Genomic DNA, 24,508 nt, shown 5'->3' on the forward strand with positions numbered 1-24,508 from the left:
CTTTCCATCCTTCTCTCTCTCTCTCTCTCTCTCTCTCTCTTTCTCTCTCTCTCTCTCTCTCTCTCTCTCTCTCACTTTCTATTTCTCTCCCTCCCTCTCTATGTTTTTCTTATTCCTTCTCTCTCTTTCTCCCTCTCTTTCTTCTCTATCTGTCTCTCTTGAAAAATCTTGTGACTGGTCAATGTGGAAAAGCTTTTTCTAAACCATATAAGAAAAGCAACACGGGTGTCATATCTGTGTCGTTTGTCTTGTATGAACAACTTGATAATGTAAACGAGGTAAACGTTCACTGTACTGTATATTGAAACAATAAACGCTATTATGATATAATAGCAAAATATATTTTTAAAAAGTAGTGATTTAGTGCATTTTTGCTGGTAAGAGATCATTAAAAACAAATACAAATAGAACCGTTTGGGAGCCGAAAGAGCTGCAGCTCTTTTCAGCGAGCCGAGCCAAAACAGCCGGATCTCTTAAAAGAGACGGAATTCCCATTATTACTGGGGAGCAGAATCAGCAACGTGCGGAGGAATACATTGATCCGAGTTGGAGTGACGCGTCTTGCCACCCCGCCCTCAAGCTGCTGGTTTGGTGTCATTATCCAACAAACGTCGATTAACTCTTCGCGCTATTAAGCCACAAGTGTCATGGTGAGTAACTTCAAAAACATTTTCTCTACTTTTTAATAAGTTGTGATTTACAAATTAAAAAGATGATTAAATGTAGCATCGTTGCTTAAAGCTTTGGCGCTTTTTGACAGCGCTCTCGATTGGCCGCCATTCATTTCATTTTCCACTTGTCCTAATAATAAAGTGACTTATCCAAATATAAACCTGACAATTCTTTTAAAAACTTGTCCTCTAATTATTATTTTTGTCCCTCTAAACAGGGACGAGTGAAGTTTATTGGTTGCGAGCTACACTGAGTTAGTCAGGGTTTGCAACCCAAATTGTTAAAAGCGGCGTATTGGACACCCCCCCCCCCCCCCCCCCAAAAAAAAAAAAACATTTTGGAGCCATAAAATAAGGAAAAGCTTTTTCTAAACCTTATAAGAAAAGCAACACGTACTGTATATTAGCGTTGGCAAAATGAAGCCCCATAAAACTGAGAAGCCCGCAAGCACAAACACACGGGCTTCAAGGTGATTCATCACCTCGACTAGGCCATCATGTGGACAAAAAAATGTACAACATGCATATGTAAAATCTCTGAATACAAAAAAGTATATATTTGAAGAATGTATCGTGAATTGTTCTGTTTTACTTTGTGGCGATTCAAGGTTCAGAACAGGGGTGGGCAAAAACAAAATTGCTTAAAATATAATGAAGATATGCATGTTATACAAAATACAGTAATTACGACAAAAATGTTTTTTTTGTGTCAACTTTGTCCCTTTGTGTGTGCAACAAAATACTCCACAAAAACCTATATCAAATTTAGTGCTTTAAAACGGGGTCCAACATATTATTTTGTCTTCACTCAGATGAGAAAAAATACGATTCAAACATACTATGTAATACTATGAACCAAAGTATTACATCAGATATACTACTAAAATGCAAGTACAGTAATATTAAAAGTACTTAAATTCTACAAAAAATACTAGTATGGAAATATTTCAACAGAAATATTATAAAAATACCACAACAGTAACACCATAATATGAAAATACTGCTACATAGATATGATAGAAATACTACACAAAAATACTCCTACCGAAATACAAAAAAAACAACTAATGTAATACTCCAACAACACTACAGATATACTACAAAAATACATTATGGAAATACTATAAAAATACTTCTGTAAAATACTACAAAACACAAAAAAATAAAAGTAGAGTAATGCTTTAACACTACAGTATACAGAAATAATACAAACATCTTAATGCAGAAATACTTCAAAAATACCACAAAAATAGACTTTCATTAATACTACAAAAATACTACAAAGGTTGTACTATGGAAATACTACAAAAATATAACTGTGGAAGTACAGCAATGCTATAACATTACGACTACAGAATTCCTACAAAAATACAACTACAGATATACGACAAAAATTCTACTGCAGAAATACTACTATGTGGTGCTAAGAATGAAATGGACTCAACCATTTCAAGGCAGTGGAGTATTTCTGACGCTGCATTGTTCACGTTTTTGCTTTGTTTTATTTATTTATTTAATTTTTTATCTGGCGTTTTAATCATATTTAAGCCTATTCTGTCCTATATTAAGGAAAACAGAGTTCTAAAAATACTATAATTTTGAGGGTGCTTGGGTTGAGTTTGGGGGTGGATGAACACCCCCCAAAACGGGCTAGTTACGCCCATGCTTTGTTCATAAGTGAAAAAAAAAGGAGGTTAAATAAAATACCTATTAATTTATATTTAAAAGCAATCTTTTTTTCCAGAGTTTTCGGACCCAGGTGATGTATTTTTTGCGGAGAATTTTACCTGCTTTTGAAAAAATACTTTTCATAGGGTACAGATGAAGCAGGGGTGTATAGATGTGTTATAGAAAGTTTGTAAAGAATTGAAAATGCATATTTCTGTGATTTCCAGTACTGAAGAGAATTTTCAACTTCAGGAGAGTTTTTTTGCCGCTTTTAATTCGATTAACACTCAAAGCTAGCAAATAATTTCCTGAATCAGTCACGTGGTACACCCCCTTCCTGGGCCTTCAAACGTCACCGCCTACTACATCAACACACACCTCAAACCGCGGTCCATGAACCACTCATTTTCGGGATTCGAGCCAAGGAGCACATCATTACTGTATAATATATATACTACTGTATATATCTGTATTCTTTGGAAAAGGGTTAGAATATTTCAGGTATTTCCTCCCGCAGAAATAATTTCATTATCAAACATTTAAAAAATAAAAAAGCCAGGGAGCTACTAAGAAGCGCATTCGGTTCCAGAGCCGAGTGTTGCTGACCCCAAAGTTAGACAATTTCACGTAGACCCCCGGGTCTCAAACTCACAACCCAGGGGCCAATTTTGGCCCATGGCATAATAGTTTGAGACCCCTGCCTTCATCTGAAAGTTTGGGACAGTGTGTATTGAGTGCCTAAAAATCATTAAATACCTAAAAAAAATTTTTTTTAAATGATCAAAAATACATGACATTTGAAATAACGCATGATATAGTACATGGGAGGTCGCTGGTTCGCGCCTCGGCCGAGTCATACCTAAGACTTATAACATTGGTAAAATGGCGGCGCCCTCTGTTGGCTGCGGCTGCATCGGCTCGCTACAACGGGTCAGGTGTATCGACATTTCGTTCTGTGTACATTGTTACAAAGAATGACAATACAAAGGAAATTATTATTATTATTATTATGTTTTAAAATACTCAACATTAGCTTCACCTCGAGGGAGTTGACGTCATTGTCTGCCATCTTGCTGCTATGTGTACCCAGAAAAAAACCCAAAAGGCTGGCCTAAAAATGAGGATAAAGATGGTCACTGAGTCACTGGTATTCTTCCTCGTGCTTTTCAGCACTCATTTTCGGTTGCACAACACAATACAGACACCTCTAATGGTCAGATAAAACACAATGTCCCTTTGATATGAGTGTTACCCAAACAAATTCTAGATTCATTTATTACTGATTGATTTATTTTAATTCTAATGCTTGATGGTTTTTTAAGTCTTACTTTTGTAGCATTTCTTGAAAATATTTGAGTACGGTGAAAAATGTTTCTGTGGAAAACCCGATTTTCCCAACCGGGTCAATTCCCTATCTCCGGCGAGCCCCGAGTAAATTAAGTTTGAGACCCCTGATAAAGACCTATGAGATATTTCTCATTCACAGCTATGAATAAATACTGTATACATACAGATATAAATTTGTACATATTGTATTTAATTTCATATTTTTTTCATCATATTGTTTTTTAAAACTCAAAATTAAAGCAAAATAATAATTATTATTATCCTTGTAGTTTAACTAATGTAATTTGGCAGGCTGGATTCAAGAGTCTGCCTATCCCTTCTTCAAAATGTATATTTCTTGTTTACAGATGATTATTATCATGCATCAGATTTTTTAAAACTGTATTCTACTTTTAAATACATTTTAAAATAACGTTAAACTCCTATAATTGGGTTGTATATAATTTTAGTCAATTCGAGTTGTTTGCACTGCACACACAATATCTTCCATGGTTGGCTTGGTGCCATGTGTGTAAAGTGTAAATTGGAACATGCAAAGGTTCAAAACCAAGACAATGCAGTAGCAATAGCACATCACTCCTTCATGTAAAAATAGCATTACGTTTTTGTTTTTACCATATTTCTGTGTAAACGTGTGTTTATATGTGTTTGGGTTGTCAGGCATGTTATTGGCAGTTTGAATTCCTTTCAGATTACTGATGTTTCAAATGTTTTAACACGCCTACTTTAAAAGGACTCCATTGAAACCGGTTTTGTGAAAACGGGAGCAGCTTTCTAGTTTTGGCAATGCTTTTTCTGTAACCGGTTGGACAAGTGTAACAAAACTTCAAGTGGATTCCAATCCTATTGTTTGTCTGTCTTCAAGGGAAGTTTATTGGAAAATTCAATGACCATTTGTAAGTCAAGTTGTGATTATTTGTACAGCCCTTAATCACAAGAAGTTTCAAAGGGCTACACAGACCACAGACTTTTATCACACCATCTCCTGATCCAAAACTGCATGAGGGCAAGGAAAAACTCAGCATGAAGAAAATGAATAAACCTTGCGAAGGTACAGCACATGACTTAATCCCCCTTCCAGGATGACCTGGCTACAATGGATGTTGCAATACACAGATGTTGTTAACATGAAATATAGGTTATTCATATGCTATAGAATAGAAGTGTGTTTTAAGCCTAGATTTAAACAGTTCCACTGAGGTTGCCGATCGAATTTCAGAGGGAAGAGCATTCCACAGCACTAAGGCCCAAATGGAGAACACTCTCTAACCTGGGGGTTTCTTCTTGGCTCTTGGGATCATTAGGAGACCAGCATTTTCAGAGCAAAGGCTCCGAGCAGAAACAAAGAGGGGAATTAAATCTGAAAGGTATGGGGGGAAGCCTATATGTAATGCTATTTAACCAGTCACTTTGAATTTTCAAACCATTTTTTAACGAGGCTCATGTAAAGGTAAACAAGGAAACAAACAAGGATATAAATGTAAATGGTCTGCATTTATACAGCGCTTTTCAAGTCAATGAAGACCTCCCAAAGCACTTTATACTTTTCCCTTTACACACTAACTAACCAATAACAGCGTCAGCCATGCAAGGCAACTACCTGCTATCGGGGCATTAGGGATTCAGTGCAATGACCAAGGACACTTTGACATTTAACAAAGAAGCTGGGAGTCGAACCTGCGACCTCTTGAACCTTATGATGAGCGCTTCACCTCCTGAGCCAATGCCGCCCCAGAAAGAAAACCGACAACGGCGACTAATCTTGATCGGTCATTTTCCTTCTTATATCTTTTACCAGTCTCTCACAAGCTGTTTGTTTTTTGGGGTTACCCGTAGCAGCAAGATGACAGACAATTATGTTGGCTCCCTCCAGGTTAGGCTCATGTTATGTAAAATAAATGCACAATTCTGAACCTATGAGTATTTTTAAAAAATGCATGATATTTCATATATTTTTGATTATTTTCTTAAAATAAATATAATTTCTTTACCATATGGCGGTGGTAATAATACACACTTTTGAGGTCTTTTTGCACCTAACTCAAGTTTTCTGCAAAAAAAAAAATCCCATTTTTAAATTTCCATTTACGTGTGTGGTAATTTATCTTATCTTGAGGTGTCTTTTTTTAACAGTGCAATAATAAAAATAATCCTTAAAATAAGAAAAAATAGCCTACTATGGCATATGGCTTTGCTTATTTATATTATTTTATTTTCTTATGACAATCTTAACATTTTATAAATCCACACTACAATATATTAGATAATTTAGTTAATTTTCAAGATGAGTTTTGTTATTTCATTAGAAATAGTATTACTTTTCTAATAAAATAATATAATGTATAATAAAATAACATTTTCTGCCGATGCTGGAAAGATTTTCTTTCCAGGTGTGGTTAGTTTAGCTAGTTCCTTGTGCAAAACAACTCAAGTATGTTGGGTCAAAATAACCAAAAGGTTGGATCAGTCTCAAATGTCCACTAGAGTGTACTTTCGCACTTCATGTAAAAGGGAAATATTGCATGTACAGTAATCCCTAGTTATAACGCAGTTTACTTTTCATTGTTTTGCTACTTCACAAGTTAGTATCGTGCACTGTGTTCTGTGTTGTGATTGGCTAAACAGTCTCCTCACTTATTATTTGACAGTAAAGTAATTATTTGTAAAAACTAAACACTTATACAGTACTTTTATTTGTTGAACTAGTGCTTGAGTTTGTAAAAAGGGTGTGTTCTTTGTTTCCTGTGTGAAAGAGTATGTGATTGTATATTAATTGTAAAAAGAATAAATGCTTAGCTACTTTATACTTTGCCTATCGCGGGTTCATTTTGTGTTATAATCCCTTTTACTTTTTTACTTCACATGATACGTTGTCGCTATCATGTGGAACCTATGGAAAACTGCCTTTACTTCCCTGGGGACAGCACCCCAAAATGTTGAAAAAAAACCATATTGAACAAACAAAAAAAAAAGTCTGGAGTCGCAAAAAAATTAAAAGCCCTACATAGGCCGTGTAAGGGAGGAAACGCATACTGTGTCTATCTATATTAATTGGGAAACATAAAAAAATTGTGTTTTTGAAAACGCACCATGGACCCAGTAAAGAGCACAAAAGTGCCACATGCGACTCCAGAGCAAGTTTAGCGGGTCAGAAGTCCAATTTTGTAGGCAATGGAAAGCATAGTCCTTTGCGTTTTTTGGGTGCTTCTGTCAGTCCAGAGCATTTTGTTGACAAGATAGCTGATGTGTGGTTCTTCAACTCAGACTGTGACATCAATAAAGCACAGGCGGACACAAGCAGAAAAAGGGTGGGGCGACTGCCTTGGCAAACAGAATGCCGAACACAGTGCACAATGAAAATCTGCAAAGTGGCAAAACCGCGATAAGTAAACCGCAATACACCAAAGGATTACTGTATTCCTTTTAGCCTGAACATTGCACGGATGCAGCCGTGCAGTGTGGCTTGACAGTCCCTGTCGGATGGATGCCAGTCCTGTGCCCAGTTATGATGAATTCCTTTTTCAAAAGCCCATTAGTTGTGTCTAGTAGCTCCGATTACCCGCCAACTGATCCTCTCCAGGAGATGCAACTGTAGCTGTGCTTTCTTCACCCGTTTGAAATAGAGTTGGAGGCTTAGCCACACAACAACAGGTTCGACGCAGCCCAGGGAGGATGGCATCAAAATCCAGCATCTCTTGTATGGATCCGGCTTCTTGATGGAACTTCAGGATCCACCACTCTTAATGGATTCCGAATCATTTCTTGCAAATCCAGCGGTGTTCTGCTCTTACCCTGGAATAATGTTGCCCAAAAAGGTCACCCTCTACCCAATTGGGCATGATTTAGTTAGCTTGTTGTCTGTTTATGACCTTCTGGATGATCAACATCACCTGTACACGCAACTCCTCCAACAACAGGAAAAGAACTACAAGGCCTTCCTCCAGATGCTCATGGAGTGTTCATGCAGTCGCGCAGACGCTCTGCTCCGAGAGCTTCAGGACACCAGAAACGACCTGCGCTCCACTAAAAGCGAACTGGCTGAGGTTAAAAAGCAACTGGTTCGCTCCAATAAGCAAGTGGAGTGCCTGGCTGAGAACTTGGTGCAGATGCGGGAAACATTGAACAACCTGAGCTCCAAAAGCGCAAGCGTGGAAAACAAGCTCCGCAAAGGAAGGGGTCGCTTACAACAAAGTGGTCTCGGCAAGAAAAAAGGCGACCCTAAAGCGCTAAAGCTTGTGACAGACCTCACAGATATCGACTTTAAGGGACTCAAGGTTGTGCTTTGCTTTCTTATTACTGTCGGTCAGCTATTTTTAAGGCTCACTTCAGGGAAATCTACCTTTGTTTACATGGCAACCTAAATTCACTTACTTCAATTTGGATCTGCTTGGTGCACCAATCTCCAGACCCCATTTAGTGCCTGTCATGGTCTGAATGGTTAAGAGTGGTGGATAATACATTAATTTATTAAAATGTGTTACTTTCTTTATTGCGCTGCTCAAGGTGAGATCAAATGTAAAGTAGATGTGTGGCTTTTAAGTGATTATCCTACAGCTTGATTTTGTTGTATCTTTAAAGCTGCTCCTTGTGTTTTATTGTAGGCTGACCAACTAACAGAGGAGCAGATCGCTGGTAAGGAATCAACTTCATTTTCTTGTTTTTATTGTTCATTCTTTTTCAAATGAACCACAAAAAAACAACTATGTAAAACATGTGTATACAGCCCCATTAAGCCTAAATTACATGTTAGGAACAGAAAAAAACTGATATTTAGGAAAAATATCTTTTGGTGTAATATCACTATGAATGTCCAATCGGAAAGCATTTGCAGTGTTGCAGAGTTACAGAATGGGCTCAGACAGGAAAATCCAGATAACATCTACTTATTGACACCTTGGAGATTGGATCTCTTCGCCTTTCCTCTCTATACACTGCTTTAAAAAAATCATAGAACACTTAAAAAACTCTTCAGATCAAAGAGGGATTATCTTGAATGTCTTTCCTGAGGATCTGTAGATATGTAGTTATTTATAGTTATGGTATTTAATGACTAGGTCTTGAATTAGAATTACACATTTTTGATAGGATCATCCAATAAACAAGGGGATGTCAACAATAAAAGTTAAAAATAATCGAACTGTCTGTTTTTTGTGTTTATTTTTCTCTTTTTTTTGTTGTTAAAATGTCATTGCCGCTCGACAAAAGGTCTCATAGTATTTGTGTACTTTTCACTCCTCAGGAGTGTATAATTGGCGGTCAAAAAATGCACAGGGAATCAGAAGCATTCAGGAGGGGGAGGGTAGAATCCTTACACACATCTTTGATGCTATACACATTGAATAGACAATATCTGATTGGTAGCCGTAGGAAATGGATAAATATCAGCACAAATACAGAACATTTGTGACAATGGAGGGGAAAAAAGTGCAGCAATGGAAGGATTGAGCATTGTCGCCCGCAGACAAAAAGGGATCCACTCAGAGAAAGACAATTTAAGACTAAAAGTTGGCCCCCATCATTAGTGTGTAAAACCTGGTGAGCCGGCGCCGCTCAGTTAGTGAGAAATTCCTGCCCCCTTCCCGCCATCTCTTGACTGTTGGAAAACTAGGTATAAGAGATGTATGCAAACTATGGCTGTAATAAAAACTTATTTTAATATTCGATGAATCGGTCAATTATTCTTTAGATGCCATTCCAATTACCGTATTCTCCGCACTACAAGGTGCACCTAAAAGTTTTTTTTTTCCAAAAGCTAAACATGCGCCTTATAAAACAGTGCACCTTTTATATGGATAAATATTGAGTCCAAGGTCTCGCAACTAAGGCATGTAGCTGCCGACTCGATTTTCCCCGGTAGGCGAAGTAGTCCGCGGTGTATGTTGGGATATAATAACCAGCGTTTCATTTCCTAAACACTATGTCAATCATCATTTGAATCGGTCCCTATTGGCTAAAATTATTCGGAGGTAAAGCAGGTGGGTCCTTTTTCGCATTTAAAGGCTCCTATAGGCTAAAGCGGGGCAAAACAAAGCCCGCAATTGGCCGAAAAATATGTGAATCACATGTTTGGTTGCTCTATGGCAGGGGTCGGGAACCTATGGCTCGCGAGCCATATATGGCTCTTTCTATGAATATCAATGGCTCAGAGACAAATTTGATTGCATGCAAAATTTCTCCATCCTATTCGAAACTTGAGTTGTTCGTCCTATTCAGGTTCACGCAAAGCCAATCCAAAGCTAAGTATTACGGCGTTACTTCGCAGTATATATAGGGCACGTTTTTCACTACAATTTACAGTCATGGTGTCACACAAAAAAGGGGGGGAAAAAACTCGTTTTGGCTGTACAACGCTAAAGAATCCTTTATATAAAATTTCACTATATAATCTGTGTTCAGTGTTCAGATACCTTATGATGAATCCACAGAACACACTGTAAATACGCCAAAACACCGGAAGAGAACTTAGTCTTTTGATTGGGTGAGTGGGAGGGATGGGTGGAGCCATGCAAAAAGCGCAAGCACTCCCTCCCATCTCTCGCCCTACGCCATCTGCGCCAAAAGTGAGCTCATCAGGCTCCCTATTTGCAGAATGTTGTGATGTTTTTACACAATAACAACTTGCATCTGGTTTTGAAACCAATATGTATGAAAAAAAGGGTCAAAAGGAGTTTAACCGATCTTGAGTAATTGCAAGAAAGAGACAATTTTAAAGTGGTATGTTTGTTGATTTTGGGACAGGGGCTCTGGCATTATTCTCTTTTCATAAGTTTTATCAAATCATCAAAAATAAATGTGCTGAAGACTAAGCTTTTGTCTGGGGTGCGGGTTTAGCAATTTTGTAAATTTGTCTCATAATATATGGTGTGGCTCTTTCCCAAAATAAAATTAATATTTTTTGCTTTTATGGCTCTTTGAGTCAAAAAGGTTCCCGACCCCTGCTCTATGGCCTGGAGACTACTATTGTAGTCTGTATTTGTAAACAGGAATCATGAAGCTAAACAGACAGCTAGCAACAAGGAACGTCCATCGATGCAGATGCTACTCGGCATTTTTTCTTTTATATGTCGGCATTATTGCGTGTTTTGGAGTGTGTAAATATTTTACACGGTTGGCTTTACCACACTCTCGGATGTAAGAGTGCCATGGTTGCGTATTATTATTGAATGTGATGGCCGCAAGACGACTTTGGTGAACTACCTAGGCTTTATGTTTTCCCAGTATCTTGTTTCAGACTGATCTTGATGTTTCTGTGATGAGTCTATTTTTAAATTCAATTCAATTCAAAGTGTTTATTGTCATATGAACATAAAAGAACCACGTTTCCCTGCAGAATGAAATTCTTACTTTGCTGCCCACACATTTGCCAGCGAAAATGAAAATAGAAACTAAGAAATTGTTGGCATTTCTTGAATCCCAAGAGTTTAACCTTCCTAATGATATGTGGAATGATGCATTTGAGTGATTGGTGACATTGAACAAACACCGTGTCCGTACGTGTCTGAGACACTTATTTGGTTCTTTTCCGTTGGAATGTTAAGGGGTTAGTAGGTTTGACTGAACTATCTGAGTGTTTTGTTGACGTTTCCACTGTAGCGCCTTATATGTGTGTGTATGTATATATATATATATATATATATGGAAAATCTAGTACAGAAAATACGGTATTTCAAAAATACGGTATATATATATATTCCTTCTATTTATCTATATATCTATAAGTTTTAGACAGATAGAAAAATAGTGCACACAGTATTCTATCACAAAAAATAAAAAGATCCAAATGTTTGTCAAATAATAATAATAAACTAAAATACATACAAATGTATGCTATACACCTGAAAATGTGTAAGATACTCTTTTCCTACCACCTTATCCAAGTATCAAATTATATTTGGACTTATCATACAAAACAAACGAAGAAAGCAATCAAGTAAACTTTATTTTTTTCTCTGTATTTCTGCAGCACTTTTTGTCACCTTCAAAATTGTTAACTCTGTTGTGTTTGACTGTTTCATGCTAATTTTGTTTGTGTTTTTGTAGCATTTTCGTAATATTTCTGTAGTCGATTTGTTTTTTGGGGGTTAATTCCTCTGTTGTAGTTTTGTAGTATTTATGTACTACTGTATTTCTTTAGTTTTCTGCAGTATCATTTTTGTAGTATCAGGATAGTTATTTTATGGTATAACTATATTTAATGTAATATTGTGATATTATTGTTGTGGTATTATTGTTGTGGTATTTCCGTAGTTGTATTTTTGTATTATAGGAGTACTGTATTTTTAATCTGCCCCGGTCCCTGAGTATTATTATAATTACACTAATCACAGTACAAATATTTAAGGCAATATTAAGTCATGTTTATTTGTGACGCCCTTAATCAGAAGATGTCTCAAAGAGCTCCACAGACTACTACAGACTATTATAACATCATCCCCAGATCTAAAACCTACATGAGGGCAAGGAAAAACTCAAAACCTTCCCATGAGGAAAATAAGGAAACCTTAAAGGGGCCACTCGTTATGTTTTCCCCCTTCCAGAAGACCAGGCTGGATGCTGCAAGGGCATCAACAATTGTTTTATTTATTAAAGGTACAGTGTGTAATATTAAATGCCTTCTAGAGGTAAAAAGGGACTTAATTACATGAAATAATATTTATTTAAATAATCACTGAAAACACATGAACCATAATTTAAACATGCATTATTTAAATACTAATAGGTCAAGAAATTGGCATTTATTTAACATTATTCACCTAAAGGGAGCTGTCATAATTGCCTGCCATCTTGCTGCTATGAGTTCTCAAAAACCTGGTGAAAGGCTGGTCTCTTCAATTGTACCACAACTAGTGGTAAAATTATACACACTGTCTCTTTGAATAACTTCAATCTAAACTTTAACTTTAAAAAAAAATGCATCTATTACAACATCTATTTCAGGACAAAAGTCAAGAGAGTCAAACCAGAAAAAGCAATGTCACTAACATAAAATACAATGTCAACATGACAATACCTTCAATTGCACAATACTTTTAAATTAAGGCCAGATAATTAGACTATAAAAAATAAATACTTCTTCCAAACAACTGATTCAGTACAAAAGTCCAGAGAGTTAAACAAAAAAGCAGCAATTTAATGAAAATAAAACTAAAATACCTTCCATTACACAATTAGATTGAATTTAAAAGTTATAATAGATGTGTAATCTTATGACCCAATGACAACATGATTAAAGTGACACAAAAAATGTGTAAGATTGTATCGATAGCAAGACAACTGTATCGATCCTATCCAAGTTCTCGCTCAGTATCGACATCATCGATATTTGGATCGATCAACCCACCCATACACAAAAGTATTGCAACCCAGTTCTAAAGTGCTGAGTTTTCATAAACTGTTTGCTTGTTTGCCATGTGCACAGAGTTCAAGGAGGCCTTCTCTCTGTTCGACAAGGACGGAGATGGCACCATCACCACCAAAGAACTGGGCACCGTCATGAGGTCTTTGGGTCAGAACCCCACAGAGGCCGAACTTCAAGATATGATCAACGAGGTGGATGCCGATGGTACGCAGCTCGTATTATGGTTTTTATCCATTTCAGGGTTTGTACGGGTGCCTGAAATCCTTTATAATTCTTCTATTTTCACGGATTGAAAAGTGCTCCAATTGTGGGTAATAAGCTTGTAAATACTTGAAATGGTTGCCAGTTTTCACAAGAAGTCAGCTTAAAAACGATGCTGACGCTGGACTTCCGGTGGCGCAATGAGGTAGACGGCAGCAAGGAAAGTAGCTCTGACAAAAATCACTAAAGAGTAATGTAATACTTACTTGGAGAAAAGACAGAAAGGGTACAAATTGTGACCCATATTTATGAGAAATTCTTCAACAAAACATGGTCAAGAAGGGGAAACTTGTTGAGGAAAAGGGCGCTAAGGAGAAAAAGATCGAGGGAGCAGAAGGAATGTCATCGGTTGACGAAGGACGTGACTCGGCCATCCTCCATGAAATCCGTAAATTACGGCAAGAACACACGGAAGCAGCCCGGGAGAACAAGATTGCGATGACAAGACTGGAAAAAAGCATCGAAGAACTTCTGGAGCGCACTGGGTTGCTCGAGCGGAGGGTGGAAAGCATGGAGGAGCTACATGCTAACACGGAAGAGCGAACGTCAAAACTAGAACAATTAACATTCTCCTTGCTCCAACAAACTGCCAAACTAGCAACAAAGTGTGAGGACTTGGAGTCGAGATCACGGCGGAACAACATAAGGATACATGGGATTCCTGAGGGTGCCGAAAGAAACGACACAATCGGCTTCATAACAAACTTTATTAAATCGAACATTCCGACAACCGAACATATGGATGTGCGCATTGAGAGGGCACACTGCTCACTGGGGAACAAGTTTCAAGGTAAAGCACTGCCACGGGCAATTATCGTACGTTTCACCGACTACATAGTGAAAGAATCCGTAATGAAAGAAGCATGGAAGCAGAAGACAACGTACGAAGGCAAGACCGTTTACTTCAACCAAGATTACACCACAGAAATCCAAAAAAAGAGGAAACAAGTAAGGGACGTTATCAAAAAGTTAAAGGAAAAGAACGTAAAGGCACAATCACCATATCCCGCCCAGCTGAAGATGTTTTTGGACACAGGAATAAGAACATTCTCTACACTGATGGAGGCAGCAACATTGCTAAAAGAAATGGGGATCGAAGTGGAAGAGGACAACACGGAGACACTGCAAAAGATGTTGTCAAAGAACATTTGGACCACAGTGACCGGAATCGAGAGGAAGACAAGGGAACAGCCCCATCATAGAAGGTGACTTACAAGCTCCTATGGAGCAAAACGAAGCCATATTCGGATTTGGGGAGAAAGAGTAAGGACCATATCTGCCCTTTCTATTATAAATTCAATAAGTTAGAAGTAAGTAAAATACCAAGTAAAATTATTATCTTTAAATTAAAACAATGTATGTATTTATATTGGCATAGAGCTACTTTAAAATATTTAGTTAGTTATAACTATGGACGACGGTACAAAAGTTGTTCACGCACTGAGTGCATATTTCCAGGAGGGTAGCCACAACTCTCCAATTGGACTCTTGGAAGACATGGGTTTTTGTTTTTTGGGTGTGTTTTTTTTCTTTTTGGTGAGAAATTATGTGTGCTTGTCAATATGTTTGTTAGTAATTTGGTTTGTTTTGTCAATGGAGGTGTTAGTAATTAATGTAGTGTTTCTGTATGCTTCAAAAATCAGTGAGACTCAATACAAAGCATGAGCAATCTAAATATTGTTTCATATAATGTACATGGGCTAAACCACCCCATCAAGAGAAAGAAGATATTGAATCAACTCAAGACATTGCAGAGCTCAATAGCCTTTTTACAAGAGACACATTTGACCGAGATTGAACATAAGAAGCTAAAAAGAGAATGGGTGAACCAGGTGTTCTACGCATCCTATGGTAAAAGGAGGGGAGTAGCAATTTTACTTGGAAAAGGGGTGGCGTTTAAAGTCGAAAAAGAAGTGAAGGACAATCTGGGGCGATATATAATGATTATAGGGTCAATGGCCGGTTGGGAAATATCAATAATGAATGTTTATGCACCAGTTGAGGAAAAGGGGACATTTTTTCAAGTATTAGCTAAAGTAATAACCAACTGTGCGAAGGGAATGTTACTTATAGGAGGTGACTTTAACACTGTACAGAATTGCAAAGTGGACAAGTATCCTTCAGTACATGGAACAAACACAAAGAGGTCGAGGATGTTGAATAACATAACTAAATAATTGGGATTGATAGATCCATGGAGAGAGAAGAATCCCCAAACTAAAGACTATACTTTCTATTCAAACCCGCATGGCAGCTATTCGAGAATTGATTACTTTTACATTTCAAGACAACATATGCATACAGTAGTAGAGTGTGGTATAGAGAATATTACTATAAGTGACCATTCTCCAATTACTTTGAAACTAAGTTTAGACAATGAACCCCATTTTAGGTATTGGAGGATGAATGTATCTCTCCTCTCAGATAAAAACGTAGTACAGGAAATAAAACGGTGTATAAAAGAATATTTCCAAATCAATGACAACAATGAGGTTTCTCCATCAATATTATGGGAAGGAGGGAAAGCTGTAATAAGGGGGAAATTAATTGAAATATCGTCCCGGCTGAAACGAATACGCTTAAAGAATCAGAAGGAATTGGAGGATAAGATTAAGGAACTAGAAGAAGAACATAAAAAAACACCAAGTGAATCCAGATTACAGGTATTAAAAATAACCAGAAGCAAATTAGATGAACTTTTGACAAATAAAGCAGAAGGGGCTCTGCGCTTTGTGAACCAGAGATACTATGAAATGGGCAATAGAGCCAGTCGACTGCTCGCCTTCCAACTTAAAAAGGCCCAAACAGATAGAATTATATCACAAATAAAACATCCTATCTCTAAACAATGTTTAGTAAAACCCAAATGTATAGCAGAAGCATTTGCAGATTATTATAAAGAATTATACAAGGACTCAGAAAATGACTTAGATAGCTACACGGCACAAAACTTTTTAGGAAAACTACATTTACCGACACTAACAGGAGGGGATACATTAGAAATTATTCGCCCCATTACAAAACAGGAAATACAAGACACAATAAATAACTTAAAAATAAATAAATCACCAGGAACGGATGGATTCCCGGGGGTGTTCTACAAAAACTTTAAGGAAGAATTAACACCAGTACTGCAGAAAGTATTTAACTATGCTCTAACAAAAGGAGATCCCCCCAAAGCATGGTCAGAAGCCATCATAACAGTCCTGCACAAAGAAGGAAAAGACCCAATATTGTGTGAAAGCTATAGACCAGTTAGTTTACTTTGTAATGATCTAAAAATTCTTACAAGCATACTTGCAAAAAGAATGCAGAAATTTATAGCGAAATTAATTAGAAATGATCAAACAGGGTTTATTCCGGGAAGGCAGGGTGCAAACAATATTAGGAGGATACTAAACATAATTACGAGCACAAAATCTAAGACCCAACCCTCGATGTTACTGAGCTTGGATGCACAAAAAGCTTTCGATGGGGTGAAATGGAGCTTCTTACATCAATCACTTATAGCTTTTGGCTTCCCTCCAATATTTGTTGAATGGGTGAAAATAATCTATAAAAATTCTAAATCTCGTCTTAGAGTAAATAGTCACTGTTCAGATTTCTTTGAAATCAAAAGAGGAGTCCGGCAAGGGGATTGTTTAAGCCCACTCTTGTTTGCAATAAGCATAGAACCACTCGCAGAATCAATTAGACAAAATGAGCAAATAAGGGGGATATTGGATGAAGGAGGAACAGAACATAAAATATCATTGTTTGCAGACGACCTGTTGGTAATGCTGGAGGAACCTTCGTTATCAATACCACCACTGTTGGAGAGCCTTAAAATATATGGAGAAGTAGCTGGGTATTCAAATGAGAGCAAATCAATAGCAATGATGATATCAGGAAAATGTCCAACAGATGTGAGTGAAAGGTTTGATTTTAAATGGACAAATAAAGGGTTTAAATATTTGGGGGTGACCATTACACCACATACCACACAGCTGTTTGATGCAAATTATGGAATGTTGATAAAAGAAATAAGGAAAGATTTGGAAAAACGGGAAATTTTGCCCTTAAGTCTTATCGGCAGGATAGAAACAATCAGAATGAACATATTACCAAGACTATTATTTCTGTTTCAATCCCTTCCAATTCTGATCCCGGCATCCACATTTAAAATGTTAAATAAGTTGATAGCAAAATTCCTTTGGCAAAACAAGAAACCTAGAATAAAATACAAAACCCTGTTAGCTCCTAAAGAAAAGGGGGGCCTAGACCTACCCAATATTAAATATTACTATTGGGCAGCTCAAATTAAAGCACTCATCTTGTGGATTACTACAGACAAAGATACGATATGGGTGGACATGGAGCAGCGATCTTGTCCAAATATGCCTGTGGAATCGTTACCATACATATCAGTCACGAGGTGGAAGAAATTAAAAATCCAGAATGAATGGATTAAGGGAACTATTAAAACTTGGTCAACAATACAAAAAAAATTAAAAATATCAAGATCTGTGAATAGGGCTACCAAAATAGCGAAAAATCCAGACTTTAAACCTGGGGTTATGGAGGTAGGGTTTCAAAAATGGGCCCAAAAAGGACTGATGTTGATTACCCAAGTATTGGAAGCACAGGCAATGAAATCATTTGAACAACTCCAACAAGAATTTGACCTACCCAGAAATGATTTCTACAAATATTTGCAACTAAGACATTACCTCCAGAAACACGAGGAATGGGGGAAAATATGTAAGGAGCCAACTAAGGTAGAGCAATTATTAATATCGTATACAAAAGGACAATCAATAAAGGGGGTTATATCAAAACTATATAAAGCCCTGAGAATGGACCTCAGTAATGAGGACATGGCAGTTAAGGAAAAATGGGAACAAGAAACTAATGTAGCCATAAAAGACAACGAATGGGAAAAAACATTGAAAGAGGGACACAAAATAACCAACAGCCCGACATGGAGGGAGTTTGAATGGAAAGTAAAAATGCGATTCTTCTATACACCCTCTATCACTTCATAGCAGACATGGGACCAAGTCACACATGTGCAAGTCTCAAGTAAGTCTCAAGTCTTCACCTTCAAGTCCCAAGTAAGTCCCAAGTATTTTTTTCTTGGGCAAGTCAAGTCACAAGTCAAGTCCCGAGTCTTAGATTGCCAAGTCCAAGTCAAGTCACAAGTCATAAAAACAGCGACTCGAGTCGACTCGAGTCCAAGTCACTAAGTCTCAAGTCCCCATGTCTGCTTCATAGTATAAAAATACTTCGAATCTATGTTGGCGTAACTGTGGGGGGGTCGGAGACTTTACGCATATTTTCTGGAATTGCCCTGTAATATCAAATTTTTGGAGAAGTATCCAGAGAGAAATAAAATTAATCACTGGCTGGGAGTTGCGGTTGGACCCAAAGGCTTACATAATAGGAATTTTGCCAGAAGAATTACTATCTGGTCAACAGAAATATATACTAAGGGTAATGCTTCTGGTAGCAAAGAAAATGATCACAGTGTCCTGGCTGAAACCACAACCGCCTGACATAAAACAATGGAGAGACAAATTAAAGCAAATGTACATTATGGAAAAAATCACTGCAAGACTTCAACTGAAACTTGACCAATTTGAGAAAAGATGGAAGCCTATCACACAAATTTTACTTGATGTCTAAACACCTCCCCCTAATTATTATGTGTGTTTTTTTTTCGTTTTTTTTTCTTTGGGTGTATATTTTGATGTATTAATTTATATGTATATATATATATATATATATATATATATATATATTTTTGTATGGATTTATTGTATGAGCATTTATTCTTATTTTCTATTAATAGCATTTTTTGTTCTTTGTTGTTCCTTCTGTTATTTATGAGTGTGTCAAGTGTATATATTTTGTGTTGATGTAAGATGGGGGAATCAAACCTCTGTCAAAAAAAACGATGCTGACACTGCTCTCTGGTAGCTTCACTTTGCCATTGCATTTCTTATTCCTCAGTGATTAACTTCATCCAGCATTAGTTTGTATTTATTGTGTTATTAAGCATCTTCACCCCCTAAGGGTTGCACCCAAGAGGACAAGTGCATGCTACACCGAAACAGGGCACCTTGATATGTTTATTAGTCCAAAGATCACGTATCAGTTATGGGCATTTGTTATGGGTCATCCAAAATTAAGATGTCTTTTTCTCGGGTTAAATTTTATAGGATGAACTTTCTGCAATTGAAAATGTAAGCTACATATTACCGTCATTTTTACCCATTATCTAAATGGGCAGAGATTAAGTTGCACCAGTCGAAAAATGCATAATTGATAAGGAAAAACCATGTATAAGTTACACTATAGTACAAGTCACATTTTTGGGGGAAATGAATTTGATAAAACTGAACACCAAAAACATGTCATCTTGAAAGGCAATTTGAAATTAAAATATATGGAATGAGCCCCCTAGCATTTGTCCTTTCCGTGAACGTTACTAAAACAACTTTGTAACTCATTTTTGGGATATGTATTTAAAAAGTAAAACACAAAACATTTACACCTTGTATATAAATCACTTTTGAGTAAAGTGAAAATATTTAGCTTGGTGAAATGACGCTTTATCTTCCGAACGCTCGTCTTCCCAATTACTTGTTGACCAATCAAGAGCATGCGGGGAGTGTGAGCTGAAGTTTGATTGTTGTGTTCAATAAACGGGTGCACCGAATAGCCTAGATGGTAAGGCGCCCGCTTTGAGACTGGGAGGTCGGTGGTGCGCGCCGGCCGAGTCATTCCTAAGACTTAAAAAAGTGGTCGGCGGCGCCCTCTGTTGGCTGCGGCTGCATCGGCTCGCTACAACGGGTCAGGTGCAATCGACATTTCGTTCTGTGTACATTGTTACACAGAATGACAATACAAGGAAATTATTATTATTATTATTATTGGTTTAAATTATATTTGTTTGGTTCAGAATCTAATTCGGTGGTTACGGCCAGCAGGTGGTGCTCACGATTTCCCACACGAATTAGTTCGCAAAATAGCCTCTTTTGTCTCTGTAATATCAAGAAAGAAAGAATTCTCACAACATATCTTACTTGATCTTTAAATTATCATGTTTTCAGTTAATTTATTTTGGATATTGATTGATCAGTCCAAAAGAAAAAGCGTATACACACACATAAATAATGCACGTAGTTTGAATCTAACAAAAAACGTTACTCCGACCTATTCTACTCTAGTCTTGTTATTTACATATTCTTTCTTTTTAAACTATTCTATATAATTACCTTGTATTATACACTAGAATATCTTTTTTATTCTTTTAAATCTATTATTTTATCATTATTGAGTGTTCGCGTGTCAAATGATTTCTTGTATATATTGTGTTTATGGTTTATACTGGCTGAATAAATAAATACAATACAATATAAAATTTTATTCACAAGGCTAGGAAGATTGAATCAAAAGAAATAACATTGTTGACACAAGAACTCGCGGTGTTAGCGAGTGGGAGGGGAAGAGATTCTGTTGCAGGAATGAAAGTACTGATCAAAAAACCCGAGTTGAAGATAATCAACTCATTTAAGTGATCATGTATTATTTCATAGTATGTCATAATGATATTTAAACCCAGAAACCAAAACTTTCGTCATGTTTTGTTACGGCACTTTTGGGTCTGACGAAGCATCACGTTGGGGAAAAAGGCATTCTAAAAAGAAAAAAATACTGTAGAATTTCCGCAAAAACATTAATTCAGTAATACTATAATACAAAAATTCTACTACAGAAATATTACAACAGAAATGCTATAAAATCTAGCTACTGAAATATTACGATACTAAATAAATACTACTTTGGAAAGACTACAAAAATCTATAGAAATACTACAAAATTCTATTATGGAAATACTTCCAAAATACTTGCAGACTCCACACAGGGAGGCTGTTGTAGCTGGACGTGAACCCCGAACCTCTGCAACGTGGGGCCGCCCATGATGAAACTAATCTATTTAAAAACAAATGTAAATAAATATAACATGTCTGCCTCTATATGTATTCATAAATGAAAAAGTTAAATGGTTGCCCTCGACTCATAATAATTGCCGACCGCTTACTGCATTACGGTGTGGCATGCTGCGTGAGCGGCAGCAGACAGGAAAACACTTCAGAGGGTCATCAACACAGCCCAGAGAATCGTTGGTTGCTCTCTACCCAGTCTGGAGGACATTGTCTGCTCTAGCTACCTCAGCAGAGCAGAAAACATCATCAAGGACTTTTCTCACCCCGGCCACCACCTATTTGACCTGCTGCCTTCCAGCAGACGCTACAGGTCACACAAAACAAAAACAAACAGACTCAGAGAGAGTTTCCTCCCCAGAGCCATTACCACCCTTAACACACACCGCACAAAAAACTGAAACTCTTGCAAACACACTACTTCATACAGATGTAAAATTGTATTCATGCCTATGCTCACTTTGCACAATGTTGCCTATTTTTGCCCTTAACGTCTCATTTTATCTCATTAGCTGCACCGCTTATCCTCTGTAGGGTCGCGGGGGTGCTGGAGCCCATCCCAGCAATCAGTGGGCAGGGGACACCCTGAACTGGTTGCCAGCCAATCGCAGGGCACAGGGACAGACAACTCACTCGCTCATTCACACCTAGGGACAATTTGGGCCGGCCAATTAACCTGACATGTATGTCTTTGGAATGTGGGAGGAAACCCACGCAAGCACGGGGAGAACATACAAACTCCGCACAGTAAGGCGGTAGCTGGATTTGAACCCACACAGGAGGTTCCCCTTAGAACTGTGCCGCACAAGCGCTAACCACTACGCCGCCGTGCAGCCCTGCACTTAACGTATATTGCACTAATCCGATCCCAAAACTGTATGTAACATCCTACATGCCCACATTTCTAGTGTAAATATTGTGTAAATTATAATCTTTATCTTCTTTGTTCCATTATATTCTTTGTTTTCTTTTTTCCTCACTGTTAAATGTGAAACTGGAGTGCCACGTCCAATTTCGTTGTCACAATATGTTCAACCCATTTTGTAACAATGACATTATAGGTATATTCTATTCTATTCTATTTTAATTAGCAGTACCGGATAAATTGGAAATTTGGGTTTGAAACTAGAAAAAGTGCTTGAATTTGGCCATGAAAAAGGCATATGAACCCAGTTATTTTAAATGTTATCTCGCAGGTAACGGAACGATCGACTTCCCGGAGTTCTTGACTATGATGGCCAGGAAGATGAAGGACACGGACAGCGAAGAGGAGATAAGAGAGGCCTTCAGGGTCTTCGACAAGGTAAGCCCGACTGGCTTTACTTTGCCGCCGTCCGCCATTAAAAAAAAAAAAAAAATCGCGGATAGGATGGAAACGGCTACATCAGTGCGGCGGAATTGCGTCACGTGATGACTAATCTGGGCGAGAAGTTGACGGACGAGGAAGTTGACGAGATGATTCGAGAGGCGGACATAGACGGGGACGGACAAGTCAACTACGACGGTAACGACCGATTCAACTCTCACTTTTGTTGGGCATTCGGCTAGGGCTGCAACTGGCGCAAGTCTTTTGGAGTCGCCAGTGGGCCGAATTGGGTCAAAAGAATTGGACCAAGGGGCCTATCCAATTTTTTTATTTAGGCATATTTAAACATGCAGATATCTTCATGTTATATTGGTTTTGAAACACATTTCTTTCATCAAATTGCTTTTGAAACGGTCACAAATTAAGCAAAATAATATATTAGGTCAATGTTTTAAGCACTACATTTTACACTTAGTTTTTTAGTATTACTGTTGTTATTTTTTAGTACTTTTGTACTATCTCTGGAGTTTTGTGGTATTTCCTTAGTAGTATTTTTGTAGCTTTTCTGGAGTATTTTTGTAGTATTTAATGTTTTGTAATATTACACTAGTTGTATTTTTGTAGTAAATTTGTTGTGATATTTCTGTAATGGTATTTTTGTATCATAGTGTTACTGTAGTAGATTTTTATAGTATTTATATAGCATTTTTTCTTTTTAGAATGAAAGCAAAATGATATATTAGATTCCTATTTTTAAGATTTAAATTTGATATTTAGTTTGAGTAATTTAGTAGTATTTTTGTAGCAGTACTAGACACACAAACAAAGAAACTTTTTTAATGTTTTATTAGTAGTACCTTAATAACATGTATTGCTCTCTTGTCTCTCTTTATTGCTTTCTTTTTCTCTTTTTTTTCTCTCTTGCTTATTTCTTTTCTTTGTCAGTTGTCCATTTTTCTTTTTTTCCCTTGCTTTTTTTTCCCTTTCTCCCTCTCTTTCTCTCTTGTTTTTTCTTTTCTGTTTCTTCTTATTGACCCTTTCTCTTGATATTCTTTTTTTCTATCATTTCAATTTTATCTACTGGCCCTTTAAGTTTTTTTTTTTTTTTTACCATGTGGCCATTTCTTTGTGTTACTGCTCCAGAGACACATGCGATGAGCGAATCTCAGCAGAGATTATAATCAATTAGAGATGCCTCTCTCTGTCAGAACAACGTGTCTAAGGACAATAGTCCCGAATGAAATTCCATTGTCGACTATTCCTCTCATGTATTTTGGTCGCCAATTCATGGTTGCAGCCCTAGATTGACCACACAACTCACCCAATCCTTGTTTGTGTTTGCAGAGTTTGTTAAAATGATGACTAGCAAATGAAGCAGAGAAAGAATTGGTTACCTCCTCTCGCAAAAACCTTTTACTCGTAAACTGTCATTTGTGGAAGCACAGGATTGTCGGCACACGTAAACCTGTCCCCTTTTTAACGTGCCTTTGTTTCAGACTAATTCTGTGAATGCTTTGCATTGACGGCCTTTTTTCTTACTTCCTGTTCACTTTCGTCTTCACGCTAACATGGCCAAGTTGGGCCACGTGGACCTGAGTCAAACCAGACAAAGAATTCTGGGCCAGGATAACTCTTTACACTTTTAAAGGTCCTCATGTCACGAGGGCTTTTCCAGGTGGGTAATTACTGGGCGAGGCAACTCGGTTGAATCTTTACTAATTCCTGATGCATGCTGGGTGCTTTCTATCAACTTCAGGTCGGTGCTATGCGGTATTTTCATCTTAAAGCGTGCAAGTATGAATGTGTGTTAATCAGTTCAATTGTTCTCTTGAGTTCAGTTCATCTGTATTCCAAGTTGTACATGCCAGTCTTTACATAGTTTTTACAATAAAATCCACTATGAACTTAA

General features: G+C 37.3%; 1 protein-coding gene across 2 annotated transcripts; it reads left to right on the forward strand.

The window, feature by feature from the left end:
- The first annotated feature begins 510 nt into the window (after nt 1–510).
- Nucleotides 511–24,508, forward strand: LOC148351404 (calmodulin). Of its 2 annotated transcripts, XR_015852956.1 has the most exons (7): nt 511–650; nt 8,288–8,318; nt 13,105–13,248; nt 22,490–22,596; nt 22,662–22,797; nt 23,944–24,274; nt 24,356–24,508. XR_015852956.1 is itself a non-coding variant. In XM_088355207.1 (6 exons), exons 1-6 carry the CDS (start codon nt 648–650, stop codon nt 23,970–23,972), a joined length of 450 nt encoding a protein of 149 aa, XP_088211333.1. In that variant the 5' UTR covers nt 511–647; the 3' UTR covers nt 23,973–24,508. The 2 variants fall into 2 exon arrangements, 1 of the variants encoding a protein (XP_088211333.1); XM_088355207.1 differs by having other exon boundaries at nt 23,944–24,508.

The sequence above is a fragment of the Urocampus carinirostris genome, chromosome 15, assembly GCF_059441175.1.
Source record: "Urocampus carinirostris isolate Australia breed hairy pipefish chromosome 15, RoL_Ucar_1.0, whole genome shotgun sequence".
NCBI classification, from domain to species: Eukaryota; Metazoa; Chordata; class Actinopteri; order Syngnathiformes; family Syngnathidae; genus Urocampus; species Urocampus carinirostris.

Coding starts and splice junctions, on each gene's coding strand:
- LOC148351404 (XM_088355207.1), top strand. Junction 8,319..13,104: donor AACAGAGGAGCAGATCGCTG/GTAAGGAATCAA, acceptor CCATGTGCACAG/AGTTCAAGGAGGCCTTCTCT. Junction 22,597..22,661: donor CCTTCAGGGTCTTCGACAAG/GTAAGCCCGACT, acceptor AATCGCGGATAG/GATGGAAACGGCTACATCAG.